Genomic DNA, 17,579 nt, shown 5'->3' on the forward strand with positions numbered 1-17,579 from the left:
AATGGCTCGGCCACAGAGCCGGCCCCTAAAATACAACTTTTTAAGGAGACTGGAATTTAATAAAATTCTCTGGGGCTGCAGAAGCCTGTTTTTCAATTTATTTTAGGCTCCAGGCTTATTTTCATCGCGTAGGTAAACCACACCTCACACAGGAACAGTCCTCAGGGGCTTTCAAAGCCCTCCATGTCTTAATTTTATCCTTAAAATGAGACTATGAGGTAGTTGATTTTATCCAAATTTTAGAGACAAGGCAAGAGCTCCCTGGCAGACATGGAGCTGGAAACACCGGTTTTGACTACTCCAGCACACGCCCTCTGTAGCCGCTGGGTTCTACCTCACCACCCCCCAGTGAGTCCCCGGGAGGAAGAGATGCCAGACTCCTGACACATGGTGTTTGAAAACACTATGGAATGTTTCTACTCGTGAATTTCACTGCACATTCTCCAGCGACTATTTCAGTAAGCTAAAAACGTGACTCCTCAGTCATGAGAACACAAAGTCCATATGATTAGGGAACAGCAATAATGTTGGCACTTTTATGTAATTATCAGCAAGTCCTCCTCCAGGACATTGAATGTCTTTTACATTTTTATAATTTACCTGGCAAGTATTTATCCTTTGGTGAAAAGAAGCGGTCTTAGAAGAGGGCAGCAAAAGATGCTGACAAGTCACTTAGGATGGGTGGCTCCTGCTGGGCTGATGAAAGTCCATTTTCAAGAAAATGGAACCTTGCCTTCTTATAAAACATCAATCATCCCAGATAATGGTGATAATCTAGGCATGTATACTCAGAGTTTTCACTTCCATGCCTTGTGTTTATACTTCACATCAGGCGTTTTAAATAACTTAATCCATCTGTACACTTTTAAATGGAAAAACCAAAGTACAGAGAAGCATATTGTCTTGGATCATTCTGCGAATCAAAACACATACTTTTTAAAATCAAATATTCTTTCTTTGTGTTAAGAACAAACCCCAAATGCCTGATCAGCCATGTTATTTCCATGAGGCAGAAATACAGTTAAGCAGCTGTGAGTGGGGAAGGCAGAGAATTTCCTCAGCCGCCCATGAAGGAAGAAGAGGGGGCCTTATCCATTGGCTGGCAAAATTCTAAAGATCTCATGGAAATTTGGTGGGCCCAGAGCACAATTCTTTACACTTGAAGAATATTTTCCAAAGCACAGATGCTTTTCTCTTAACTATGAACACTGGCTGACTTATCTGCATCTTTTTTCAGGGCTCAGCGGGATGTTTTTGGAGTGGCTTGTCCCCTCTAACTTGGGGCTGATGTTCACTGCTAGATGGAAAACACATCTTTGCCTAGACAGACATGAATCAATATTACATAAAAATGTTTCCATTTTGGGAAATACTCTGAGATAAAAATGTCTTTCTGGCTCTGGGCATACATAAGTAACCATGAGGATACCTCAGTAAAAGAGAAAACGGATTTTTAATAGTTTGTCGTGATATGTCATTATAAGGTCCGAAAGATGTTCCTGTTGTTCCATTGTGGAAACAAAAAGTTGACTCATTTTTCTGGCTAGTGTCTCATCATTTTCATTAGGGGGTTTCTATAAAACTTTATCTGAATCACAGCAAAGAAAATTATTTCAGAGCTAGATAAAACTTTATCATCATAAACAGCATTGCAAATGCTAAAATCTACCTTGAGCTTAACAAATTACATAGAAGCTTAATGCCCAGCAATGCAATACGTCAAGTACAACAGTGATTTTTCAAACACTGCAAAGTTCAACTAATCTAGCTAATGCAAGTTGGGAAATGCAAGATTGGCTAAAAATGTAAAAATATTATCAATCCTATTAACATGCTAATTAAGTTTGTATTATTAGAATATTTTAATTTCCTAGCAATTAAATACCACAACTTTTTACTACAAATATTTCATCATATGGAAAGACCACCTGGCCGGGAGGGGCACACTGTACCTCATGGGTCAATGTTCAAAATCATTATCTGTGAGAACCTCGAATTGAAGTTCCACAGGGGACAGGAACTTGAGCCAGGAGATGCCCCCAAATTAGGAGTCATGTTGTAAAGTTCATAAAATGTCTTTGTACAAAATCATACCCAGATCTTTAGAGAACAGGTCAGACCTGTATGATTTAAACACAATCTAAGATGTCACTATGTGAAAAATCATTTCAGAAGTGCACTGACCACTCTTCCCTGAACCAATGATGTTTCTAGAATTGCCTTTATCCATACCATCTTTAAATGAAAATAAGGTTTTATTGATATCCTGGTTTTAACACTTAATAGCTATGTGACCTCAGACGAATTCCTTCATTTCTCTTGCCTTAGTTTCCTCATCTGTAAAATGGTGAAGGTTGTGGCCAGGATTAAATGAGTTAATGTGCCTGGCACGTAACAACCACTCTATTAAGTGTCAGCTTTGACGCTAGTATTATCACTCACCTATTATATTAACTCATGTTTGCAGAGAAGCCATCGGCACAAAATTTAAAAAATCAATTATAACACAATTCATGATTTTTCCCAAAATGTAAAAAGACTCAATTTTTTAAAAAATGTTTATAAGACCCCAAAATGACTATTAACTTGCCTTAGAATTATCTATTCTAAGCACATCTGGACTCTTTCCAGCTTTCCCCCACAACTAAATTCATGCACAAAGGGAGCCCTGTTGCATCAGAAAGGAATTTGCTGGTCAAGACTTTGTAACTGCTCTTTCTAAGGCATGCCTTCCAGGAACAGGATTGGTAAGCGGATGGGTTCCCTCCAGATGTTGCTGAGAGAGGGCAACAAACAGGATTCCCTCCTTCAGGATACTCTGTACTGCCATCCTTCTGTGTGACGTGAAGGGTGGCTCTCCTCCTCCCCCATGCACATTTGATTGCTAGCCTGCAAGCATAACTCTATGATCCCAATGTGCCACACTGATCTAAATTTATCCTTAGGTCCTCTCTCTCTGGTTGGTCCTGTCCATAGCTGGAGATGAGCAAGAAGCACCCACCAGTTGCCCGGGCACTCCCTTTTCCACACCTCTGCTCAGGAAGATCTGGTAGAGAACAGAATACACCAAACCAGTAGCTCCCACAGATCACACTCATAGCCTTCCCTTGTGAGGAAAGCAGAACTGGTCAAGGAAGGCTGCTGAACTAAATTTATAAGCTATTTAGCAGGCTGTGACATTAGAAGGGTCATTTCTGCAGATACTACGCTATTGCTATAACATATAGTGATCCCCGACCGGCTCTGAATGCCAGAATGGTAATTTCAGTTCAAATCATGGTGTCAGGATTTCATATCAAACAGGGAGATAGTCTTTGCCTCTGTTGCTTGCCTTAGACAAGGACGTAAGGGTCCCAGGGAAAGTGACCACCTCCTCTAGGCTGTAGTGGGTTCCAGCAGATCTCAACCTCTGGAATTTTCAGTAGTAGGATCTTACTTCGTGAGCTACTATTTTAATGTCAATATTCTGGAAGGCAGGCAAATTCAAGGCAAAGGCGTACAGTAAATCATAGACCCAGTGACAATGCAAATATTTAGTGCTGGTGGTTCAGTCTGTTATTTCCTAAGTGGAAACAGTTGGCTAGCAGGTTTCCATTTCTTTTTTTGCAAAATAAGCAAATGCTTATTTTACCATTCACACACATGAAATTATATAGAAACAACACACGAACTGCATGGAATGTAAATATTCTTTGGTTTACTCATCAAAACAGCAAATAACAAAACAGCAAAAACCTTATCAGTTAAATAAAAAAGTAACATTCTTTATTTACCTATCAAACTTTATTAAACATTGAAATGCATTAACTTTCATTCTCATATTCTGTCGCAATATCCTTTCTTCCCTTTTGCCCCTCATCCCTCTAAATTATTTTGATGGGCTCATCTCTAAAATAAAGATTGTTTTATCTTTCTTAATACTACTTACTTTTTATTGTCCCAATTGCAAGAACAATCTAGGTTTTTCTTTTTGTCTCTTATATTTGAAATGCATTTTAAAAATGGAGATTCCATCAGCCCATTTTCAAGATAACATGAAAGTTAAGCCCTCAGCAAGCATTTCAAGGCAATGTCATGCCATTACATTTTGGGGAATTATCATGTTTTGGGAAGTATCACTGTTGGTACTAAAAAACAAGACCTGATTCCAGAAGCATATTCTTATATTAGACATTATTCATAATGTCAAATACAGTTGGTTTCTACAGTATTGATTTCAGAGACGGAGTTTTTTGAGGGTTCACTTTGCCTTACTTCTTGAATGTCTTAATTCTTAATTAAGACTTAATTCTTGAAGGTCAATAACAAAATCTCTAACAAAAGAATCTTTAACCAAAGATAGACTTGAAAATGGAATTGTTTCAAAAGGAGCAATGATAGCAAGAGAAAGTTCTTGGCTTTTTTAAAAAGGTACATATACATAGTAAGGAATAAAAGTGAATCAAAATACATAACTTCGTACACGTTAGAAATATCTAATGTGCCGCCAACACAACAACTGCCCTAAAAAAGATGTCTTGAGGTTTGAAGCCATACGTATGTTTCTTTGTATAACTATATTTGCATTACACAGCCAGACATCTTGCCCACGATCTGTTAACCGTTAGGAAGCTTTTTACCAGAATTTTTGGCAATATGCTTTTCTTCAAATAAAACAAGCCTCATAAAACATGATCGTTAATGTCTGACAATTGAATTGGGCAAAATCTTTCTGAAATATGTATAATCCTTAAAAAATTCTTCTTTTTTCCTTCATAAATCAGCAGTGCTCCATCTTCAAATAAATCATGAGCAGTCACGATCTTAATTCCCATGCTCATATGTTCTCTTCATCCAACATTTTGTTGATACCATCACAAAGTTTTTGTAAGTGGGGTTTAAAACTTCCAAATGGATTATACAAGGCCGCCAAAAAATCACAATCTGAAAAATGATCAAAGACATTATTAACCCGTCCATGTGACTTTGCGGTGAGGTGACGCTGGATGATCTGGTGGAGCATCTCTCTGCATTCATTCAACAGCCTGGATAACACATTTCGGTCAAAGGTGTAATCCACCTGATGGAAACTGACCACGGTCATAGCAAGTTGATGAACTTTCTTCTTAAATTTCTCCATCAGTGCTAGCTCATCTTGATTAAACTGATTATTCCTGTAAAGAATGGCCAGCTTGATGACTGTTTTGATGAGGTTTTTGATGATCTTCTCTGCCTCCTTCTTGTTTTGGGTATACTCCTTGGTCACTCTGTAGAGCTCATCAAGCACCTCGCTGCTCGTGTCATCGATTAAGGTGGTAGCGATGGATTTGGACACCATTTTGCCCAAGATCTTCTTTTGTGCCTGAACGGCCAGGTTTTTGGAATTAAAGACATCTGTGGCCACTAAAAACAAAGTGGGGGAGGACAAAAGATTAGTAAATATCAGCAAGAGAAGCACAATAAAAACCATATATTAAGGAGTATTTTACTTCTCATTTTCCCCCTATATAGTTTGCCTCCCATCTACTGACATTCATTTCTGTTCAGAAAAGAACAAAATTTTCCTACATTTCTGGGCATGAGGTTCTCATTTGTGAAATTAATGGGTTGTTATGCATAATCTTTAAGGTCTTTGGCACTTCAAGTATTTTATACCTTCTGCTATGTGGTCAATAGTTTGTTTAGAAGTTAAAGAGTTCAACCATTTTAAAAATAACTTTTTCTGATTATAAAAATAGTATGTCTCATGAGGCAGTGCAATTTTACCCTAGTTTAATTTTAAAAGAAATATATCAAAAATATATAATCAATACCACAATTCTCCTCTGGGCAACAGTAATCAAGAATACTTTAAAGAAACCCATTTAAATGTAAGAGGAATAAATGACAGAGCATACATATTGAGTAAAATGACAAATTCATGGATGCAAATCAAAAGTAGAGCTCTGCTTTATAATCCAGTTGCAAAAAGTCAAATTTCCCAAGACCTTGGCCAGCACCTACCAGTTTGGCCATCCTAACCACCCTGAATTTCAGCTCCCAGAAGTTGAGTGTTGGACAGAAATATTCCTCGGCGAGCTTATTGTCACTTGCTATTTCTGATGAACGGCCATTGTACTCTTTACATTTTTATACATTTTGAGGAAGTAACCATACTGTATGAGCTAATGAAACTGCTACTTGAACAACATGCTTTGAAAAAGCTGATGCTTAGAGTTTACTTTTGGAATTATCAAAACTCAATTTGACAGAGGTTTAAGATCCATAGAATAAGAGTTGTATGTACTGAATATTAATGAGACACTATGTGATGCCACTAGCTGACAGTCAGTCAGTGAAAATGCTCAATAAATGTTCATTCTCCAGACCAGGTTTAGTTTTTCTCCAAAATTTTCCCCTACCCTGTGCATGCTGCTCCACTAAAACTGTGCTTTCTCCCTCTTCTCCTTGGTCCTCAGAGCTAGAGATCTAGGGGTGTCAATTCCACCTTTGGGTCCAGGAGCAGCTGTTCTTTCTGTATATGCCATTGTATAAGCCTAGACCTGGGTGTTGGAAAGCAGCCATTGAGTAATGAAAGATAAAAGGCTTAAAAATACAGATATGTAGGAATGAGTCAGGGCATCAATGATATAAATTATTTCTAGTTTGGACAAAGTAGCAACATTAGAAAATAAAAAGGCAGCTGCTCCCAAATCCAGGCTAGGAGGATATATAAGAGTGATTCCATGAATGTGGAACTGCCATGTCACTTTTGAAATTTGGGCCAAAGTAGCTCATGGTATATAGTAAAGGTAGCTGTAAAGCGATACCTAATGACCAGAATATCATTCATAAATATACAGGGATATTCACCCCGAAAGAACATCTTGATTGAACTAGAAATGGTGCCTTCACAAATGTCGATATTTAAACTTCCGAAACATGAACTGAAACTGCAGAAGAAGAACTGAAATATATTTTGAGAAAGAAAAGGAAAGTGAAAAACATGAGAAATAGCCAACTTTATGAGGAAGGTTTCCAAGCTTTTCTACATTTTCATCATTTAAACAGTAGTCCATTTCTATTCTTATTCTTCAATTGTTTGCAAAAGAGTGTACTGGTTAATTCACACTAAAGAATTTATATCAAAACAAACGGCACACTAGTCAATATTACCATATTAAGACCAGGGACCATCTTCTATCACCAAACTTACGATATGGACCTCAACAAATAAATAAACCTGATTTATATAAGAAGAAATACCCCCAGATTTTCAGATACACAGTAAATAACTAGGATTTCAGGAATTTATTTTATATAAAGTTGAAAGGTTATTTTATTTTTAATCTATTAAGACAAGGCACGGTCTACAAACATCTCATCCAGATTTACTGCAATGTCTATTAGATGGAAATACTGTACCTTGTGAAATAACTGAAAGCAGAGAGAGAGGGGTTCAAAAGATTCCTCTGTGCTCCTTTTTCCAAGGCTGGACTTGCAAGTTTGCACCTCTTCTAAGTTACTTTTCATAGTAAATCTAAATGTCCCATTTAATTTCAAACATAAAAACAAAACGAAAACTCTATGGTATAGCACTTTAACTTCCTGCAGAGAAAGCATACATGGCTAGGCTGCTGCCAACTAAGCAAGATCATTACCAGTAACCAAGTCAGAACCAGGACAGAGAAGTTGATCTCTGAGGGTTTCATATTTGTTCCAGAGGAACTTCGAACCCTGCTCTAGAAGCACAAAAGGAGCTTTAGACTTTAATTGTATTCTTTGGATTATATCTGCTGCAATCATCTTTTAAAATGAAGATGAAGCTCTTTCTCCCCTCCACAGTAGATTTCTCTTCTAGCGTTACTGGAGGCTTTTCAGAGCCAAGTGGGGGTTGTGGTTGAGAGTTGCTGGCCAGAACTGTGTGGTCTGTGATCATGAAATATGACGTTTTTTTCTTGCAAATTAACTGCCCTTAGCCATTCCTGCTCAAGCTCATTTGTCAGTTTCACATCCTTTACCAGATCCCTGAAAGGCCTGGTGTCTCTCAGAGCTGGTCCAGGTCCAAGTTTTTCTCCTTCATTCTACCCTCATCACTGTGTGATCTCATCCACTCCCATGGTTTCAGATACTATCCATGTGCCAATGACTCCCAATGTTATAACTCAGCCCTGACCTCTTTTCCGGACTCATTTTACAAATACATTCAAGGTTTTTCTTTTCCTTGGCTATTTTGCAGGCATCTCAAAAGTACCCTGTCCAAAACTGAATCTTTGATTCCCTCCTGCCCCCAAAGTACTCCTCCTCCGTTCTTTATCTTAATTAAAAGGATCCCTTCCATCCATTTGCTCAAGTCAGAGACCTGGGAGGCATCCACCATACTATCCTCTCCCTTACCCAGTCCATTACCAAATTCTTTCCATTCTACCTTCCCCAAATTCTCTAAATTCTATCCACTTCCTTCCTCCTCCATGGACACCAGCCTCGTCCAAGCCCCTTTCCAATCTTTTCCCACGTAGCAGCCATGGTTTTTTAAAATGTAAATTAAAAAATGATGCTCTTCTTAAATTCTTTGCTAAGCTTCACACTTCCTTGTTCCTGAAATCCTCATCATTTGCCTAAATTTTTATTGTCTGCCTTTCACTACTAGAACCTAAGGTCTTTGAGAGCAGAGACTACATATCTTGTTCACTGTGTCATCCCCTGGGCCTACAAGGGGGCCTGGTAATGGTGCTTCTGACAGAAGCAGAAGTCAGCTTCCCCCTCTCTTCGCTATACTTAAATACTTCTCTATGAAAGCATGCTGGCCTGCAAAATGAGTTTTAAATACATCTGTGGGTGTTTTTGTTTGTTTATCTTAAAAGATAGAGAAACAGATATTTGTTTTACGCAGATAAATATGTGGTTTTCTTCCCTTTAAGTGTACTCCAAAGTGTGGTTTCTCTTGCTGTCATCAATTAAAAGAGGAAATCATCAATTTAAAAAGGAAGGATTTATTAGACACAAGGAGAAAACATCAGAGGACAATAATACAAATATTTGGCATAAAAGCAGGGTGCAAGGTTCTGACCTGAGCTACAGTGGAAGATTAAACATAGGCCCACCTCTACCTCTGGCTCACTCTATGATTAAACATGTAACAGAAGGATGGACCAAAGGTATGTCCTGGGAAGCAACTAAGATGTGAATAGGAGATGTTCTGAAAAGAGAAAGTGCTGAAAGTATTGATTAAATATTTTACCTATTAAGATGAATTCACTTGTGTTTGGAAATATACATATATGTTGTTGACTAAAGAAAAATGATGCTACATACCAAACATATACAAAGGATTAACACTATGCTAAAACTATTTAAGATTGTTTTATAGAAATAGGTGTAAATGTTATTTTACATCTATTTATCTTACTGCTACCCCCATGTCTCTATGTCTCCTTTCTTGGCTTAATCAAATAGTCCATTGCAGCAATGTTTGCTGTAAAGCAAACTATATTCAGGGAATCCTGGTTTTAGCATCAACAATTATAAATTTGGAGATTTATAATTCATGGTAAAAATATACTGACCCCTGTATACAAGAAGAAAAGTGCTCAGAAGCAAAAACAAAATAAAACAAAACTTTTCATAGCATTAATTAATAAAAAGCTATAGTTTTCAGAAATTAACAACATTTCCCCATAACATTACTCCTACTGAGAAATTGCTAAAACAGTGAAGCATTCAAGTCACTTTCTTTACAACCTCACCAGCAAATACATAATTTCTTCAGCCATCAAATTTGTTACGCTTGGAACTTCTAAACGATGACTACAAATGCACATTTATGTCACTGCTAATTCTTGCCTAGTTAAAATTTGATCCAGTGGGCCCAGTATTAGAAGGATGGAAAAGAAAACAATTTGGAGAGCATGTCTGGATGTTGTGGTCTGTCAATAAAAATTCTTTAAACAAATATATAAAATCTTAGCTCTCTTGCATCTGAATAATTCCAAACCTAAATGGAGCTTAGTACAAATACAGCTTTGGGGATAAGAAAGTGGCTATAACCAACCATAAACATTGTCACAAAAGAAGTCAACAGGTTAAGGGTTGACTCCCTACTTTAGGATTTGGTAGTGCTCCAAGAGAAAGGCAAAGAAGAGTTGGAATGGCTGGAGATATATCTGTGACACCAGCCTCCACACTCAAAAATCCCAGAGAGGGAAATTCAACAAGATAGAGAAGAAACAACAAACACAAAGAAAGGAAGAAAAAGAGAGTGAGAGGAGGGGAGAGGCCCATAGCCAGAAGCAGCAGAGATCCGAACTGTGGAACTGTGAGAAGGGCTGACGCTGAAAGCGTCAGCAGCAATGACCATGACAGCAAGCTGGAGGCAATCTTATCCAGAGAGAAAAAACAAGTGCCAGGAACCTTAACCCAACAGTCGGCCTTGGGTCACACAGATGAAGGCCCTACCACAAAAGAACATAGCCTTGAGAGAACCAATACACATGGTACTGAATCCAAATTTTGATAGGTATGCATTTTCCTGAAAAACCAATGGTAAGCATCATCATAGTGACAAGCTAAATCATTCAATCTCTGTCTCCCACCACCTCCAGAAAAGTACATGCTTATTTTAAAAGGCAATGTGATAAAGAAGACAAATGTCAGAAAAATTATGACATTGAAATGGGCCAAAAAGGGGGGAAAAAAAAATCACTGGGTGGCTTTTCAGTGGAGCATTAGGAATTGTAAAGCAGCCCCTTCCAGATTCCTTTTATTGTTCTTCACTTAGCTGTTTTACAACTCTAAGTAAATCTTATAGCACTGAAAATGGCTCTGGTCCACAGAGATACAAATAAATTCGGTCTAGTGGAGGTGCAATTGATTCCTCATTTTCCTGTTTGTCTGTGTTGCACTTGGGATTCTCCTTGAAACCGATTATAAGAGCTTACTGATTCCTCACTAATTAATGAGGTAAGTAAAATCTTTGGCAAGTCTGTTTTGAATTTTTATGAGCATCATTCGTTTGCCTCTTTAAAAATATACCCTTTAACACATATTAGAATCTTTTCATCAAAACCATTTAAAGTAAAAAAGTTGCAGTATAAACCTTTAGTGAGAACTAGTATACACTTCCTGTGGCAACTTATTCCTCCAGGGTTCTGGAAAAGAAGATTATACTTACAAAAGTCCAAATATTCTGTATATAATGGTCCCATGAACTGCAATACTGCTCAGGGATATTACTGAGAATCAGTCTCCCCATCTCTGAGAATAATGATCCCCACCTCTTGGAGTTGTTCCAAAGATAAATGGACATGGGCCACAGAGAAAAGTCTCACAGGATGCCTGGCACAGAACAGCTCTCTCCACAGGCTTGTTTAAAGAACTCAACAAATTAAACTTCGAATACATTCTGATGCTCTTTAGTACTGCATCACATTTGGTCAAAATTAATCAACTCCTTCCAGAAGCAACATGGAACTGAGAAATGCAAAATGCCATATGGTTGTGTTCATGAAAACACAGACCTCAAATAGGTCAGTTAATAAGGAGTTATATTTCCTTTTCCATGATGACATTTAAAAAAAATCTAACGTATATTAAAACTTTACTGGGGAATTTCTCTTTTTTTTTTAAGAGGTTGAATTTTAAGGTGTTTTGAAATTTAAGGTGTTGAATCTCTTGTTAGCAACAGATTGAGTACTACAAGGGCTCTGATAGGTAGCGTAAGGGTATTCTGTCCAGTGAAAACTGGCCCCTGGAGAACAGAATCGAAGGCTACCACAGAAAGACAAGAGGAGAAACAGTGTCAGCTTCTACACGAAGCTGTGCCACAGGGTTGATGTAATGGAAATGGGCCAAACATAACGCCAAAGTGAAAACCCACAGTGGCCACCAAGATTACTCCAAAAAGTCACAGCAACTCACCCAGATTTTCCAAAGCGTCCCAGAGAATCAGAGACCTGAAGGCAGGGCAGGAAGCCAAGGAGGAACAGCGTGGATGGAAAGAAAAGCCTCAAGGTCGAGTCTCAGGTTGTAAACATGGGTGCAATTTAATTTCTTCAAACCTCAGTTTTCTCATTTGCTAAGGTGGGGCATCATTTCCAGTTGGCATAGTTTAAATGAGATTTAATGAGTTACAAGTCTGAAAACACCCAGCGGTGTGCTAGACTTGTGACAGACCACAAAGGCACACTGAGTTTTGCCCCTTATTTAATACAGCTGAAAGATTCAAATTCAGTATTTTAACAGACCGTTGACAAATAAAAATGGCAAGCAGTAAGAAATATTGGAGTATATGAGGAAGTCATTTGGTATAAACCTAATTCGGCCTGATTTTGTTTTTTCCAAAAGGGCCTGACTGTGGCTATTGAGCACGCATTGCATATCTGCTTTAAAACATTTACTATGGCAAGAACAAATGGCCTTAAGATAAACGTGCAAGTTCCCCCCACATTGGCATTTCCTTAAGGATAAGCATCTTTCCTTTAGGCTAGGAAGTGATTGCTGCACTCACCTTTGACCACCCAGCTCACCTGTGACCACCCAGCTCCAGACAGCAGACCTGCCACCCTGCTGTGTTCCCCGAGACAGCAGACCTACCTGCTGTTTCCATCAATCACCGTGCTGACAGAGCAGTCTTGCGACTATTGTAAAAGGGACATTTCAATCATATGTGAAACATCCTGTTTGGGGGTATATAACCACTCTGTGCACCCCACTTCTTCGGTGCCCTTTCTTCCTTCAGGAAGAAAGGCCCCGCCCAGGCCATGGTCCTCAGATTTCAGCTCAGAATAAACTCTCCCAAATTTTCATTTATAGATTGGTTATGGATTATTTTCGTCGACACCATGTTCTTTCTACTCATTTCTCCTTATATCTCCTATTTCCCAAATTTGTGGACAGGGGAAATTATGTCCTAAAGAAAACACTATAAAGACGTTCCCTGTGTGATCTCGGGCTGTTTTTGTTGCTTTAATTCTGGAATCTTTTCATCATGATTTTGGGTTCAACTGTGTGTTCTGTATTCCCGTGGCTTACTTTTGTGATGATTTTGAAATTAAAATGTCATTTCCTGAGTTTTAATTCCTTTAACTTCATATAAGACTACATCTCTGCTCTTTTTCAGACAGTTTGCTCCAGGAATCACGTGACGCCTTGACGGCTTGCTGCACGGCAGAAACTCAGACCAGATATCCCTGCCGCCCTAGTTCACTAATTCCAGGATTCGGAAGAAGTTTGATGATATTTACAAGAAGTGGTAAGGTTGCACCCCCAGGAATGTCAGTCTCGTAAATATTAGGACAGAGGATACAGGAATAGAAATGAATTTTGTGGCTACCCACAGTCAGAGGGAGAGGTTTACAGTCATGAGAACCCACCGGTTAGCCATTATATTTTAAACTCTTATTACATTATCCCAAGAACTGCCCAGAATCTGCATGATCTTATTGAAGCTTCACAACAACCCCAAGGAGGCTATTATTATCCCCATGTTACAGATAAAGTAACTGAGGCCAGGGAGATTAAGTTACTTTCTCAAGTAAGTAGAAGAGAGGAATTTGAACCCAGATATCTCCTTAAGCTATTCTCTTAAGAATTACATTACTCTACGTGAGCTTTTAAAAAAAGAGGTTCCTCTTGAAGGTAGGGGACGACCTAATAATACTCAGCTAAGTGAAGTGAAAGAAAAGACAAGAAAGAGACCACGTCTCCTTGGGGTGAGGAAATGGATTCCATAAGGTAGATCAACCTAGCCGGGCTTAAAATAGCCTGTATTTCCAGGGAAAACCCTGAGCAGTTTTACAACATTTTAAAATATAATTTTAAAAAACAAATAATATATTTACATTGTTCAAAAGCCAGAATGTAAATATATAAAGTGAAAAGTCTCTCTCTCAGCTTTGCCACCAACTGCATAGTCCCGACCCCAACCGCCACTTCCGAAAGGCAAGGACTGTTAGGTTTTTGATGTCCTTTCAGTTGTCATCTTTTCTGCATAGATAAGCACACATATGACTGGACACCAGGCAGCGTGAAGAAGTCTTAAAGGCTTGCAGCTGTTAAGAAATGCATCTTTTGAGTGATGAGGGCCTACAAACTTAGTAAGTGTCCATAATTCCATGCATGACTCTGACATCACATGGTGAGATGCCAGAGGCTCATGGCTTTTCCTTTGTCTATTCCCATCCATGCAACCGCAGTAAGAATTCTTCAATAAGTGGTGGGAAGGTAGCAAGTGTGAAACATACATCTTTATATAATGGGAAGCAAATAAGTGTCATGATTAGGGCAGTCATAGAGTTTCTCGTCCAAATAGGATACCTTTGAAAAGGGCACCAGTAGTAATTACACCATGACAACAGACCTGTGACTATCCCAGGTAAATGTAAGTAATCACTAAAGACTACTTAAGTATGTAAGTGCTAAAAACACTCAAGACTAAATAAGAAAGGGTTAAAAGTAAGGATTAAATATTTAGGACCTGAGAAATTTCTTGGGAACCCCACAAAAGCACTAGCCAGCTTTTTTCCAAACTACACTAAAAACGAAAAACTAGTTCTTCCAGAAGTTGAGTGTAATGGGGAAAAAACTTCTCGAGTTAAATAAGTTTGAGAATCAATATATACTAAGATCCCCTTTGAGATGCACAAAATGATTGATCATATGGGAAAGGTCTCGAGGATTAGTGCAGCAAAGGAACATCTTAACTTTACTTACCCAAGTTCTCCAAACTAATTTCGCAGAGGATCCATTAACAAATTAATGGATAGGATAGGTAGGATAATGGTAGGATAAAGTCAGTGGAAATTATTGGCTAACAAATTGACTTGGGTTCTTCCACCCTTCTGGAATGGATTCCCGATTGTCACATGCAAACAGGGGAGGACAAGACAAGCAGTCGGGCACAGCCAGGCAATGTGGCATCTGTGAACCTGAGCTCTAGAGTCACACTGTCTGCATCAGAAGCCTGGCTCTGACACTGAGCACCTGGGTCCCCGGGACAAAGGACCTAACCTCTCCATGCCTCAGTTTCCTCAAGTGCAAATGGAGATACCTCAGGTTTTTATGAGGATTAAATGAGAATAATCTACATAAAGTGCCTAGAATAGTGCCAGATATAAAATAATCAGATCAAGTAACATAAACTATTCTTATCCTTACTATTAAGGTAAATATTGTTGAAGTTCTCCTGGTATGAGATGATACATCCTTGTAATCATACAGTCTTCTGAAATAGGAGTGACGGAAGAAGAGAGAACATGAACGCGTAGACAAAACATTCAACAGAACTTCTGAGTGTTTATGATGTATCAGATACTGTGCTTTCAAAGATAAATGACACTATCTCCTCTCTCAGGCACGCAGTCTAACGTGGGGTGGGAGTGGGGGCAGATGAGCACATAGCTGGGCAGAATGCAAAGTGCAATGGCGGCAAAGAGAGGGAACAATCATTTTGCTGGGGAGAGGGAGGGAAGCTGGGTTTGAGGAAGGTTTCATAAAAGGACATTGACCCAAGAGATTGCCTTTGAAGAAAAAGATTCTGCCTTACAGAAATAAATGTGACTGTCTTCCAGAGCTGACCTATAGAATTACTGGCAGGTTAGGGATTAAAAATTTGCCCAGCAGTGTACCTATATGTTAGAAACCCAAGGATGCAGGTGGGTCCTATGGATTTTAGAAAAACCTTAAATGCAAACTATGCATAACATCTTGTCAAAGCCCAGGGAAACTCACTACAAAGATACTCAGTTTTTGAGAAGATACTGGCAGGGAGAGGACAGATACAGCAGGTATCTGGGGCAGCATCCTCAGTGGCATGGGCCATCTGCAGTAGAAGGGCCTGGAGGCTTCCTACAAATGCAGATTGCCCGACCGACTGCATCAGAATCCCCAGGACTGCAGTCTAAGAAGCTGCATTTGTAAGAAGCACCCTACGGTGGTTCTGATATAAAGTTGGAGGACCCTTCTCTGAGGTGTACTCCTAGAAAACTGTAGTTTACAATTTTCTAATAGACATACTTTGGCCATGAAGGCATGTTGAAAGTAGCCTATGAACAGATTTAATTCCCTCTCAGATTTTTTTCACCAAAAAATAGATGTGCGCCTGTACACAGAATCTGGGGAAAATGTTTTCAGAACAGAGCTTATTATATTAAAGCCTCAAAGAATTTTGACAATGTATCCAAGAGAATAGAAAAGTTAGTCTCCTTAAGATGAAACTTCAGCCAAAATTTTAAAATTGAGACCTAGCAACAGGTCTCATATGTGTTTACAATTAAATAAAAAATATCCTACAAGCACTTATACCAAACTGACTTCAGTGAAATAGTCCTTTTCTTTTTAAATTAAATGAACCCTTCCTTCTTTATTATGTTGGATTAAGATGTTATGTTTTCCTTAAAGACTTTTCGATTAAGCTCTGTTTATTTACATATTTTCTTGAGACATGAAGCCTTTCCACTGTTGATATAATCCAACCTTCCGCCAGAATGCAGAGGAAAATCCTCTAAACAAGCTCCATGATGCTCTACACTTTCCACCTCCTGTTCTCCCATCCTGCCAGAGGCCCTGGCTCCTGATGAATATTTATATTCACGCAGTGCTTAGAAAACCAGGAAGAGATTTAAAATCCAGCACACTGGGTGCAGTTTAGTTACTGACCCAACCCCTAAAACTGGCATCAGTGGTCAAACACCCTTTCTGGTCTCATCAAGATGCTCCTGGACATGTAACAAAGACAACCAGACACTAAATTCTAACTGTCATTTGTGTAGTACTCTAGAGTTTGCAAAACATTTTCAGTATAACACTTTCATATGTTTACGATATATGGTTTGGTCCTCTTATTACTGAATCCTGAGGGAGCCAGATGAGAGAACTGAGTCTCAGAAGTCAAGTGACTTGTCCAAGGACATATAATTAGTAGCAGAACTGAAGTACACTGCTGCCTGCTATAGTATACAGCTGCTCTGTAAGAAAAGTGAAATTAAGATAGTGTTTGCTGTTTACGAATTTTGTGTTAAATACCATGATGTTTTTCAGCCAGCTGCAGAACTGTACTTCCTAGAGCTTGTCTGCTCCCCAAGATAAAGCAACTGCTTGAACCAAAAAAGGAGCACAGGTATTACACATTAGAGAACAGAAACTAAAGAAAAGCTGTGTATCTACTCTCATCCTCTCCCTCCCTGCCTGAAAAAGTCCTGCTCATCCGTTAAGGCTCATTTAAATGCCATCTCTTCAAAAAAGCTTGTTCAAATCTAATAGTGAAATAATCTCTCCAAGTCCAACGGACAGAATAAATCTCTCCTTTTTCTAACATACTTTTCTGCCTTGTGGAAGTAAATTCCATCTTACCTCATTTAATTATCATCCTTGACAACTAAGGTACCATGTCTATTCATCTCTGCATTCTTCAGTGTCTAACATGTACCCTCTGGCTAGCATGAAATGAACTAAACTCCAGTGCTCCAATCTGCCTCCATGGACCCCATCAATATCTTTTACAGCAATTCATGAAGATGTGTCAGGAAATCGATTCAATTTCATGTATCTAGAGCTTAACAAATGAATTTATTTGTACTCCATGGACAAAAACATAGCCCTACCTGTGGGATGTAAATACTTTTTTT

The 17,579-nt window shown here is 38.7% G+C and overlaps 1 protein-coding gene across 13 annotated transcripts in view; it reads right to left on the minus strand.

Moving 5' to 3' along the window:
- Positions 1-3,680: 3,680 nt before the first annotated feature.
- Positions 3,681-17,579, minus strand: part of TNFAIP8 (TNF alpha induced protein 8) — a 111,557-nt gene continuing 97,658 nt past the window's right edge. For 12 of the 13 annotated variants that reach the window (XM_070233205.1, XM_014730723.3, XM_070233203.1 and 9 more), the window contains one exon: positions 3,681-5,382. In XM_070233205.1, the coding sequence (XP_070089306.1) occupies positions 4,817-5,382 (566 nt within the window). In that variant the 3' untranslated portion in view covers positions 3,681-4,816. Of the gene's footprint in view, positions 5,383-7,383; positions 7,802-17,579 lie in introns of those variants that run through there. The other variant, XM_070233211.1, reaches the window with a different exon arrangement.

This window comes from Equus caballus, chromosome 14 (genome assembly GCF_041296265.1).
Source record: "Equus caballus isolate H_3958 breed thoroughbred chromosome 14, TB-T2T, whole genome shotgun sequence".
Taxonomy (NCBI): domain Eukaryota; kingdom Metazoa; phylum Chordata; class Mammalia; order Perissodactyla; family Equidae; genus Equus; species Equus caballus.